Genomic DNA, 11,330 nt, shown 5'->3' on the forward strand with positions numbered 1-11,330 from the left:
GCACCCCCACATCAATGGCAGCACTTACAGCGTCCCTCCAGCGCATACAACAACTGCCTGTGCCCTGCCTGTGATGTAATGGGCACAAGTGTCCTGCCACGGGCCCCGCGCCACTGCCCGCCTTGGGTACATTGTATAGGACAGCAGCAATGCAAAGTTCACACAACAGAGACGCGTTCAAGACTGCTCGGTGTTAAAGGCAGATGCTAGGGCTGCTGCCCATCCCTTGTCCGTGCAGGCAAAGGGCCATTGAGGAACACAGCCATCCTCCTTTTGACTCCTTTTAAATGCTCCGGCCTCAGCTTCCCACATGGAGAAGGAGACAGGTGGGAGCTATGGTACCCTTGCCCATGGATGTGTTGCCCAGTTTGGATTCTCCAACTGAAGCAGACCTTCCCCCAAGGCTTGACTAGCAGCACTGTTCTCAAATTCTTCTCCGTCACCCCAAACTCCGTCACTCCTCTGCTCGCTCAGTCCTCTCTCCTCCTACACACATCCCCCTTGTCTTCACCTGAAGAGCAGCTACCCCTCTTGTCCTTCTCCTGAAGCCTGGCGTACACAATTTATTTGAACTGAGTTAACATCTCCTGCAACAGATGGGATTTTGTATCAATGTAATTAAATTGCTACAGCCTCTGGTAAAGGCAGGGTTAGATCTTGACCTTACACGGTTTTAATCCGAGCGATGACCCTGGATCAGACTCTTATTTTTGTTGAAAGCACTCCCAGCAACATGACTTCTCCTCTTCAGCATGCCCAAGCAGGGCTGGGGGTACATCTCCACCACCCGAGCGGGTTTCTAGGTCTCCCCGATATGAAGAGTACTGCAAGTCAGTACCGCTGCTGTAAGCTGCTACTGGGAACATTGAAAGAATGAAGGGGTAAGGCAGCAGTCAGTACCATGCAGGAAGATTAATCATATTTTAAATACTTAACAGCAAAAAAAGAACAAACCAAAAGGCCAACTTAATTCCACAGCAAAGCAGAATCTGTCACCTGAACTGCTATTAAATATATATATAATATATATATTCAAAATCATTGGGAAACCATTGCCATGGAAAAGCTAACTATGGAAACACACAGGAAGGAAGGAAAAAAAAGAAGCCAGTGATTGCAGGTACTCTGTTATTTATTGTACAGTGTTTCACCGAAAGTACAAAGGCATCATCAGTATTCACCAGAATTGTATTGTAACAGGTACATTATAATGTGTGTTAAAACGTGCTACTTTAATGGTGCAAGACAGAACACAAATTTAGAGGAAGAAAGCAAAAAGAATGTAAAAATACATTTTTAGTAACTGATCTGTACAAAGGAAAAAAAAGGAAAAACCAAACCAGAGTACGGGGATTAGAGCCCCCAGAGTCATTTAAAACTATATAGAAAGGCACTGTTATCTACCGTGTAATTAGGACCATTGGGTTCTGTTTCCTTCATACTGATGACCGTGGGGGTGAGGGGAAAAACTGTTACTAAAATGACCAAACTCATACAAAAGTATTTACAGAGAAAGGCAGAAAAATCCCCCTACTCTTGTTCCAAAAGAGAAACATTTTCGCTGTTGGAGAGTACAGCCTTCCTCCCTCTCAGCCAAACCGTGCCAAAGCAGTGACCTTGAACAGGGGAAAGCAAATACTGACATGGTGGGAGAAACTCCCAGAGTCCTTCTAACAGTGGGAAAGTGTCTCTCTCATTTCTGTTTTATTGCTTTGAACTCTCCTGTTATCAGGGGAGCTGGAAAATAAAATAAAAGCCCTAACACCCCCAAGACAACCCCAAAGCATCGGAGTCTTCCTGGCTGCAAGAAGATGGGGCAGGAGGTCAGGACAAAATGGGGAGGACCAAGAGGTAGGGCTGGCTGCAGCTTTCTTTCTAGAGAAGGGGGGAACAGATGGGGAGAATAATGCTTCAAACTACCAGACATTTGTGCTGCTTTTCTAAATCTTCCCCTGGGAGCCTGACAGCGGCGCGTGTCAGTAGAAGCAGACCCAGGGCACACCAACCCATCAGCCAAAGCATCCGACAGCAGCCATGGGACATCCCCAGGATGCTTACACGTGTGCGCTCTTTGCATGGGTAGGGGAGCTGGATCCCGAGGCGTAGTAGAAGCGGTTTTCACCGAACGTCTGGGCATCTCCCGAGCAGCAGACGATGACGCAGCCACCAAAGAGGCAGAGAGCAGAGCCGATCCAGCCCGTGTACAGGGAGTAGCCGAAGCTCATAATGGTGGTCTCACGGTGGGCACACACGGGAAACCAGATCGTCGCAACAACACCACACATGGCTGGGGAGAGAGGGAAAGGAAAGGTAATGCCACGATGTAACCCCACCATGGGGACAGAAAGCACGCCAACAGGTAAGGAAGGCTCTGCAGGACAGGGGAGGGAGAGGAAGCCCATCCCTCCTCCCTTCCAGTCCCATGGTGGGACTCTGGAGCATCAGCATCAGGACTTGGTCCGAAAGATCCCTGAGCAGGAGGCAGGGTAGGAGTCTGGTCAGAGAGGGGATAGATCAAGAGAGAACAGTCATCTCTCACACACCAACAAACAAGAAGTGAAAGTAACTGCTGCTTGACACAATCTGATATATTTATTACAAGGGAAACAGATTTGCTCCCTACAAGTATCTTTAAAGGGAAGAATGAAAGTCATCCCTGAAAACGATGCTCTGAAGAGCTGCAGAATTAGGAATAGATTAGATACGAAGCAAGATCACAAAAGTTGTATGCATCAGTGAGTAAAATCAGTGGCTCAGAGTCAACTGGTTTAAATCACTGTTTCTGCATGAATTCACATACTATGTCCTCAGCCCGTGTCAATCAGCATCACTGCAGTTGCTCTACCGGATAGTTGTATAAATGTAAACAAAATATCCCAGAACTTAGCTGGGCAGAGCAGGGTTTATAAAATACAAGTAGAAAATGGGCAGGGACAAAATAAGCATCAAGCATTGTTGGGCGTTTTGTATGGAGAAAGAAATGTCTTACAACTCTGGAAAGCAGACTCCACTTCCCTATGGAAAATTTCTCTATACCAAGTAACTGTGACAAACCCAGCAAGGCTATCCAGAACCCTATTGAATTGAATAGAAATGGGACCTGAAGGGAAAATGGTGTTCTACCTGCAGTCAACAGCAGGTCAAAAGGTGACTGCAGACTTCAAATTCTGCTTGAAATCCCACAGTTTTTTTTCCATGAAAAGCAGGAAGGCTGCCACGGTGGTGCTGTGAGGACCGCTAGGCAGCTGACATGTGAAGGAGAAAGCCTTAGGACAGTAAAAGCAGGTTCAAATTCAGCACTTTGCAGGCAGCCAGGCTAGGAACAGCAGTGTTTCAGTGTGTGGCACACACACAGTTTGCTCCAAGCAGGGAGAAAACACATGCCCTGCTTTGTGCTGCACAAGGTCACACTCGTTACCCTCATCACGGGCCCTACCTCTATCCTGCAAAGTCCCCACATGTACTGAGGGCAATAGGAGTTGATGGTGTTAATCACCTCACAGAAGCAGGTCCTAAAACAATACTCCTTTATGGCCTGTACATCCGAGAAGAATTAATCTGTCAATATTTACTCGCCTCTGGGACAAGCTGTGCAGGACTCCATCCTTGTGGCTATCAGAGAATCAGAGCAAAACAATAACAGGACTGTGGCAGCATCACAGATTTCCACCGACCGCGTTAAAAGGTATCTGGAGGCAGTGTCAGAAAGTTAAGGTTGCAAGAGAGGAAAAAAAAGGGATGAGATTAAAACTAAAAATTGTTTAGTTAAAGCAGAGAACAAACCAGAGCTGCTGGCCAGTAGAGCAGAAAACCCATCCCCAATAGCTGCGGTTATTGTGAGAGAAAATATTTTCCTATGGAAAAGAGAAGAACATTTGAAGGATGCTAATAAAGCCAGCAATAATTTGGGACCTCCTCAAAGTAAGGGCCCCGCAGCTTTGGAAGGCATTGTTGGAGAAGGCAGGGAGGAGACAGCAGCATTTCCCCTGTGTGTGGATCAGTTCTGCAAACTGCTCACGAGCATCAAACAATTTAAACAAAAATGTATCAGTTGGGAAGCCACAAAGCATTCTCATGGGCTCCGGGAAAAGAGCTTCTTTGTTGCCCAGAAAAACACAATCATCTTTTCTTTTTCTGTCAGCAGTAAATACATATATATTTATATTTACATCCACAGACTGTAAGAGCCTTATCTATCCAGGCTCTCCCCCACAACGCAGGACCGAAGAAAACACACTGGAGTGCAAGGAGCTCTCAGGGATACTAACACAATGGCATCTCTTATGCCTGTGGCTCAGCTACATGTAAAACCACCTTATTTTAATGCTGACAACACTAGAAAGCTGTGAAACACAAGCCACGGACTTTGCATGGGTTAGTTTGACCTCTGTCTTTGGAGGCTACCAGCTGCCGTCAGTCACCAGTGATCCCACTGCTCAGCAAGAGGAATGCCCTAAAGCAGGACCAGATTTCATCGCTTTGCATAGATTAGATTGGGCTGTAAATTGTCCGAGAAGATGTGAGGACAGTCTGCAATTGCAGTAGTTCTTGGTGAACTCGAATTTTGGTCTACCTGTATCACCGGGGAAGGCTGAAAAAAGGTTGATTCACCAGGAAACCCAAAGGGATTAGAAAAGGCATTTTAGGGCAAGTTTCAAGTTCTAAAACAGCTGCCTACACGGAAAAGGTGTTAGAATAGAGATTATTACCCTTTCTCTTTTGTGCTAATGCCGAGACACCCTTTGCCTCTCTCTAACTAAGAATGTCATCAGGTAGTAGAGCTGCTGTAGTCAGTATAGTCTAGCAGAAGAGTAAGAGAAGGTCTGCAAGCAGAAGGAATATTTTCTATTAGACAGAGAAGGTTAGTTGGAAAACCAGGCATGGTTTAGGGCACACACATACTGTAAAGCTTGCCTACTTTATGCAGCTAGAGAAGGCAATCCTGTAAAAGCCACTGCTTCTACCTGCGAAATTCATTTCAGTAACACACGGTATGGTTAACCTTGCTCCATCAGATCACTGTGAATCCACAGGGATACATCTCAGGCTTCCAGCATTTCTAAGTCATTTTGACAACGGACTTGCGGTAGCTCAATCCATTGATCTGAAACTCTTAATGTTCTACATTACAGGCATATTTGAATCAGAAGGAAGCACACACACACACACAAAAGCACAGAAAGTGCTTGGGGAGGTGGGGGAGATAGAGCAGGATTACTCTAACTCAGTGGACAGTGAGGCCCTGCCAAATTCCTCAACAGTGAGTAGAAGGCTTTCTGCAGACAAATACTATTCTTTCACAGCTACATTTAATTATTCTGAGTTGCTGACTCAAAGTCACACTGATTTCTCTTTCAAAGCATTTGGTTGAAATAATAGATATCTGTGACTTTTTCCTTATGTTCAAGGCATTTTTTTTATCTTTATGGTTTTACAAGGAAATCTCATGCAGTGTCCAGAAAACCTTATAAATATCCTTTATTTAGTTTACGATAGCTAATCCGGTTGTTTTGCAGCAGTAATTCCCAATAACTAACATATTTTTAATCTGTGTTTTCCAGTGTCTCGAGTCCTTCACCTCCATTAGGAAAGTGCCTGCTTGGTTACCAGCAAGGGGTCCTCCCAGATTAGTATCAACAACACAGGATGGGCCAGGGTTTTTCCATCAACACTAGTGTATGAAATGTTTTCATACCGGCTCAGAGCAAACCTCTGCTCATGGTTGTTTTCGGCAATAGATCAGTTCTCTCGGACAGATACGATCAAGCAAAGACATAAATACATCAGCAGGCAGGATAGGAGGGTCTGCACGCAGGTTGCTCTCTGCAGCCTGCTGTTATCAGTGGAGAGAAAAATCAATGGAATATCTGAGACCATTGTTTTCCTGGCAAGTTTTCAACTTTTTTCCTTTTCTTTTTCTTTCTATTTTTTTTTCTTTTTTTTTTTTCTTTTTTTTGGGTTCCCTGCTGTGTTTCAACCCCTGTTTTCCTTTTTCATACATTCCAACGATAAACTACCACCCCTCCCCTAAGCAATCAGTTAAGGTGGCCATGGGGCCAGCTCCCCTGATCACATCTCCTCCCCCTGTTTCTGCTGTGTTAGTTAGTGTTTTGGGGTTTGTTTTCATTTAACCAGAGCTCTGGGAGTTGGTCTCCACTGAGAGGAAAAGGCTGGAGCCCATGCGGTTGGGGAAAACCACGAATGAGAGTTCAGCGGCCAGAGGGTAAATAAGAGTAACCCAGGGCATATTACTTCAAGAATATAATGAATTTTAAGTCAGTATTTTGTCTTTTGAAGCCTGATTCATGCTTGTTAGATGCTCTGGAACAGTAGCACCTCATTTTGCAAATAACAGATCATTAATCAGCTTAAATAATGTCAAAGCCCCAAGCTCTGTACATTATTCTTCAAAGCGGCTGTCTTGATCAGCCTGGAAAAAACTGGGGGTTGTAAAAACACATGTGGGTTGGTTTGGGTTTTTTAAGAAAAAAGGAAAATAAAACCAGAAAAAACCCCAAACCTACACACACACAAGAACACCGTCCCCACCCCCACCCCACCCCCAAAATAAAGCCCTTAAGAGCTAAAGGAGCTTATTTATTCTTCATTTGTGGACTGACAGAAAAGCATTACTGAGATTGTGACTAAGACATTGTGAGCAGGCTGCTGTTCCCAGCCCAGATCTCTCAGGACATCAGGAACATGAGCAAATCACCTCTAGACGCTTTAAAACTCACAGGGGCAAAAATCAGTAAGAAGTCCAAATCCAACCCAAAGAGCATTCATCTGCCAATGTCTCTGTAAGTACACACTTCCTTTCCTCACAGAATCTACCCAGTAGCAGAGCAGACTCCTCCAGCACTACAATTTCAATCACAGACAGAAAAAACCCCACTTTTTCTTCACTTTGCCAAGCCCAGATACATGACTTAAGGCTCTGGGACAGGGATAGTCACATTCCAACAGCTCTTTAACATGGCTGTTCATGGTCAGGACATCAGGCCTAATAAAGCTGCTTTTAGGACTTCCAGTTGTGGCAAGGTGCCCTTATACCCCACTGGCATTGAAAGGGCCCCTTGGTCTCAGTCCCTTAGATTTTGGGTGTACTGACTCGTCCTGTTTCTCACCAAGATGCCAGACAAGGGACTGCTTGCAAGGAAGGAGCATCCAGAGGACAGCCCCTCTGAGCACGCAGCTATATCCAGCGCCCACTTGAAGAAAAATAAGGAGAAGAAGAAGAAAGAAGATGGGCATGATGTCAGTGCTGGCCGCCAGCGACCAGCAGAGCCACACAAAGAGGCCACTTTCCCTCACCCCTCCTCCTCTGCCACACAGACGGGTAAAAACAAGGCACCGCAGCCTGTTGCTGAGATGACGAGGCTTCAAGAACATGCAGGTGTTGCACTGGGGACAATGAGCTCCACAGTCTGTGCTGCTCAAAACAAGCTCCTCCACAAGCATTATTGACGGGAAGAAATTCCCAGGGGAACTTGGAGGCCAAGAGTAAGGCTGGCCAGAGGGGGGTTGGGAGGCACAGCGGACATGTCATCCCTCTTCCCAGGTCCGTGCCACCTCCTTGCTCCCTCCTCTGCTGTTTCCACTTTGACCTGGCTGCATCTGTGATGCCCGGGGAATTCAGAGGTTATCCATTCCCTGTAGGCAGCTTGGAAGTTTAGACCCTTTCCGAACATAACATGGCTTCCACAGCAAACCAGCAAAACCAATGCCTGTGGCCGTGCCTGAGGACTCCACAAGACAATACACAGTAGGGGTTCACAGCCCTCCCCTGCTTCTCTCCCTGTCTTTGTCCTCCCATTCCTGTTCATGTCTTTTGTTGACACTACAGATTGCAGTGATGCTGGAGAGCTCCAGGATCAGCCCAGCCTTGACAGCCATCCTTTTAGGTGAACAGGCTCAGCCAGCTTCCACTGTGCCCTCCTGGGGCAGAGGAAGACTGCAGAGGAAGCCTCCGCACACGCAGAGGCACCTTACCCAAGAGGATGATGAGGATCCCTCCCAGCTGGGACCGCCGGTACTTGGCAGCTCCAGGCTCATGGCCCATCCGGATGCAGGGCAAGACTGTTATCAGCAAGAAGATAGCAGGAAGACCCAGGACGGAGGCAGCGATCATCAGTGCTCGACAGGCTTGGACGTACCCTGTTGGCAAAGCAAGGAAAGAGGATATCGATTATTTGGCACAAGAGAAGGAAACCTCTGGAGAAAGGCTCCCATTTGGTTAGCTCCCAAGACTTGCACAGAGTGTGGGGGACAGGTTCAATCCTTTGTGTAAACATTAAGTCTTCTCTAGACGCAGGCAGTGACACTGCAGTGCAGTGGGTAGTGCATGAACACAGGATGTGCAGGATCAAAATTTTCCAATGAACAAATAGCACTGCCTGAAAAACAGAAGCTCTCCCAGCAAGACACTGAGAAATCACGGAGCTGGAATATATACGAAGGGGAAGCAGGAGAAGCAGCTAAGATGGAGATTTCCTGTATCTTTTCATGGAGAGAGCTTTGATTAAATAACAAGAATTTAGACTTCAAGAGCAGCTTTCTGTGAGCAGAGGAGGACCACAGTCATCCAGAGGAGAGCTGAATAGTTACAAACGAATCACAGAAACAATCAGGTCCATGAGATACCACCAGTAGCTGCCCTGAGAAGTTGAGGACTGCTGACCTGGGAGGAGGAGGGACACTCGCCATGTCCCAGTGCTGCACCTCAGGAGTCCAGCCTGGCAGTGGGGGTTTCAGAGGAGACCCGTGGCTCGAGCCAATCACTGGCACAGCTCTTCCTTAGAGAGAAGAAATGACTGCACTTTGCAGAGCTGCTTGGGTTGCCATAACCAAGGGCCACGTTATTCCTCTGGGAATCACAGGATCCCTTGGCATTCCATCAGTTACTGCCTCTCTCCTGTCTGTGCCTGAGCAGCAGTAGCAGCCTGTCACAAGGCAGCAAGGAGCTACAAGACACAGGGGCTGTGGCCATGATGCACAGGGTCATGATGTTTCTATCACTCGGTGAGGGTCTATGTATAATAATGTCTCATTTAAAAAATGTTTTTTTTTTATATAAATGTATATACAAAATTTTATTTTTATATATATATAATTTATAGATAATATATCACTTTTATATATAAATAAATAAGAACAGGTCATTACTTGCATTCAAAAGAAAAAGAGTGAGTGCCAGATTCATTCCAGTGCCTGGTGAGCCTCCACCAGCTCTCAGGACAGTCACAGCGAAGAAAGTATGCTGGCTCTGTTTCTCTTCTCGCTAACAAAATGAAGCTGCCACATGCAAACATGGCGTTTTGTGATGCCTCAGACAATACCAGTGAAGAGGGGCCTCAAGCAAGTCCCACTGACATACAGGTAAGGCACTAGGAGTGAGGATTTTACTGTTCCTGGAAATACAGACTCTGTGTATATTGAATATTTGCTTGAATTTGCAAGAGGAAACTTAACAAAACAAGTTACCCGAGGAGTTCGGGGCAAAAAAATGGGACCTCAAATGAAGGAGGTGGCTGTGCCCAGTATGGTTCCTGTGCAATCAACCCCCATTAGAAGAGAATACAAACATCCATTTTAAAAGCTTGACTCAGGCAGTGAAAGACTAAATACATTTCAGCTATCAGGCACACCAGGATAAATCTCCCTTTCATGGAAAGCTGTGGGTATCAAATAGGTTAGAAGCACAAGCATTTGTCTTGTGATTTGTTTCTGCTGGAGAGATTTGTTTCTGCTGCTGAAAGACCTGTTTACTTATTCATTAAATTTCATTCAACTGTTTCTTCAGGGCAAGCTTTTTCTCTTTCTTCTCTGCTGGATCATACTGAGCAACAGTAGCAACAAGGAAGGCAAACCTACTGCAATAAAAGTATACACACACAGAAAGGGAGAATAGGAGCAACCGAGACATTCAATATTGCTAAGCACTGTAGGACCCAGAGTGGGCTCTGTAACAGAGAGAAATTTGGGACTAATCTTTCTAAGCTCTTGTGAAATTGTTTTCACAGCAGTTTAAACAAATAAACAAGGAAATATGAAAGAAGACAACAAGGAACGGTTATTTCTACCCTGTCAGCTTTGGAAGAGGCATCTCTGACATGCTAGAGAAGGTGCAATCTAAAACATCAGAATGAAGAAGCACTGCAGAGTTAACCTGATTGCAACAGGTGAGATCACTAACTAAGCTTATAGGGACAAGACTTTGGCATGCTTAATTAGCTCAAAAGATGCATTAATACTGATTAAACACCTTGCTTAATTTTTGCTTTGCAGTAAATTAAATGGAAATTACTATATAATTAGAAAAGATCAAGAAAAGCTGAAGAGTTACTTCTGTTTGCCATGGAAAAGTTCTGTCTTGCTTTAGAACATGTGGGAAGCACAAGACCATCAAGACTAATGACGATGTTCCAAAAGATTAAAAGCCATAGCAGCATTAATAATAGATGCTGAAAGATTCATTATCCTCAAAATCACTCTAAGGAATAGAACCTTCACATTTGTAATAGTTCATCATCATCTAAAAGCAAAACCCTGAAACACTCCATTAAACCTCAATATACTATATACGTTTTGCAATGCAATCTATAGCTACAAGATGCGAAAGGGCAAGCGCCTAAGAGCACCAATTAAACTTTAGCTGGACCTTAACAGCCACAGATAACTCATGATACCTGGTACAATTAAAACTAAGTATTAATATAAGGAAATCGTATTAAAAGCTATTTTTCACATTCCTTAGTATATTTCATAAACCATCTCCTGCGCTGCTGAAGTCGAAGGAGCTTTGCCATCAATTCCTCCAGCAGCAGGACCTGCACTGCTCAGAGTAAAGCTTTGCTCCTCACCTCCGGGAGAGGAGGAGAGGTTGGGCACACATACCTGGCAATATGAGGATGTCCACAAGGGGCTTGCAGTGATAGAGACCTGTCGCCATGACACAGTCTGCCCACAGCCCCTTGGACCCCAGCTCATCCATTTTCCTGCAGGTGGTAATGGTGTAGCCACAAGTCACCACCCAGTCATTGGTGGCCGTTGCCACAACCACCCCGATCCACCCTATGAAACTGCAGACAAATCCGGCCAGGTGCAGGCAGGTGGCCACCATGTCGATCCCTTGCTGGGGCAAGCTGGACAGGAGGGCACCTGCAGGGGTTCAGCAAAGCCGGCTGGCAAGCGTCCTGCTGTGGATCCGGTCTGCTGGGACTTGCTGCGAGCTGGAGGGATGGGGGTCTGGTAGGACAAGGTCTCTGATCTGCTGCAGGCACTCACTGCCTCTGCCCAGCTCTGTCCCTGGGAGGGGTTAGAGCTGCCTC

At 45.8% G+C, this 11,330-nt stretch overlaps 1 protein-coding gene across 1 annotated transcript; it reads right to left on the reverse strand.

The window, feature by feature from the left end:
- Nucleotides 1–1,114: 1,114 nt before the first annotated feature.
- Nucleotides 1,115–11,330, reverse strand: CLDN11 (claudin 11). Its single transcript, XM_065672637.1, has 3 exons — nt 10,897–11,330; nt 7,993–8,157; nt 1,115–2,287 (listed from the first exon to the last, which is right to left on the reverse strand). The coding sequence occupies exons 1-3, from the start codon at nt 11,120–11,122 to the stop codon at nt 2,055–2,057; spliced, it is 624 nt and encodes a 207-aa protein (XP_065528709.1). The 5' UTR covers nt 11,123–11,330; the 3' UTR covers nt 1,115–2,054.

The sequence above is a fragment of the Lathamus discolor genome, chromosome 3 (assembly GCF_037157495.1).
Source record: "Lathamus discolor isolate bLatDis1 chromosome 3, bLatDis1.hap1, whole genome shotgun sequence".
In the NCBI taxonomy this organism is placed as follows: Eukaryota; Metazoa; Chordata; class Aves; order Psittaciformes; family Psittacidae; genus Lathamus; species Lathamus discolor.

Excerpts from the sequence above, each read along its gene's own strand:
- CLDN11 (XM_065672637.1), bottom strand. The coding sequence starts at position 11,122 with ATGGTGGCCACCTGCCTGCACCTGGCCGGATTTGTCTGCAGTTTCATA. Across the intron at positions 8,158-10,896 it reads GGACATCCTCATATTGCCAG|GGTACGTCCAAGCCTGTCGA; the intron begins GTATGTGTGCCC and ends CTTTGCCAACAG. Across the intron at positions 2,288-7,992 it reads GATCCTCATCATCCTCTTGG|CCATGTGTGGTGTTGTTGCG; the intron begins GTAAGGTGCCTC and ends CTCTCTCCCCAG.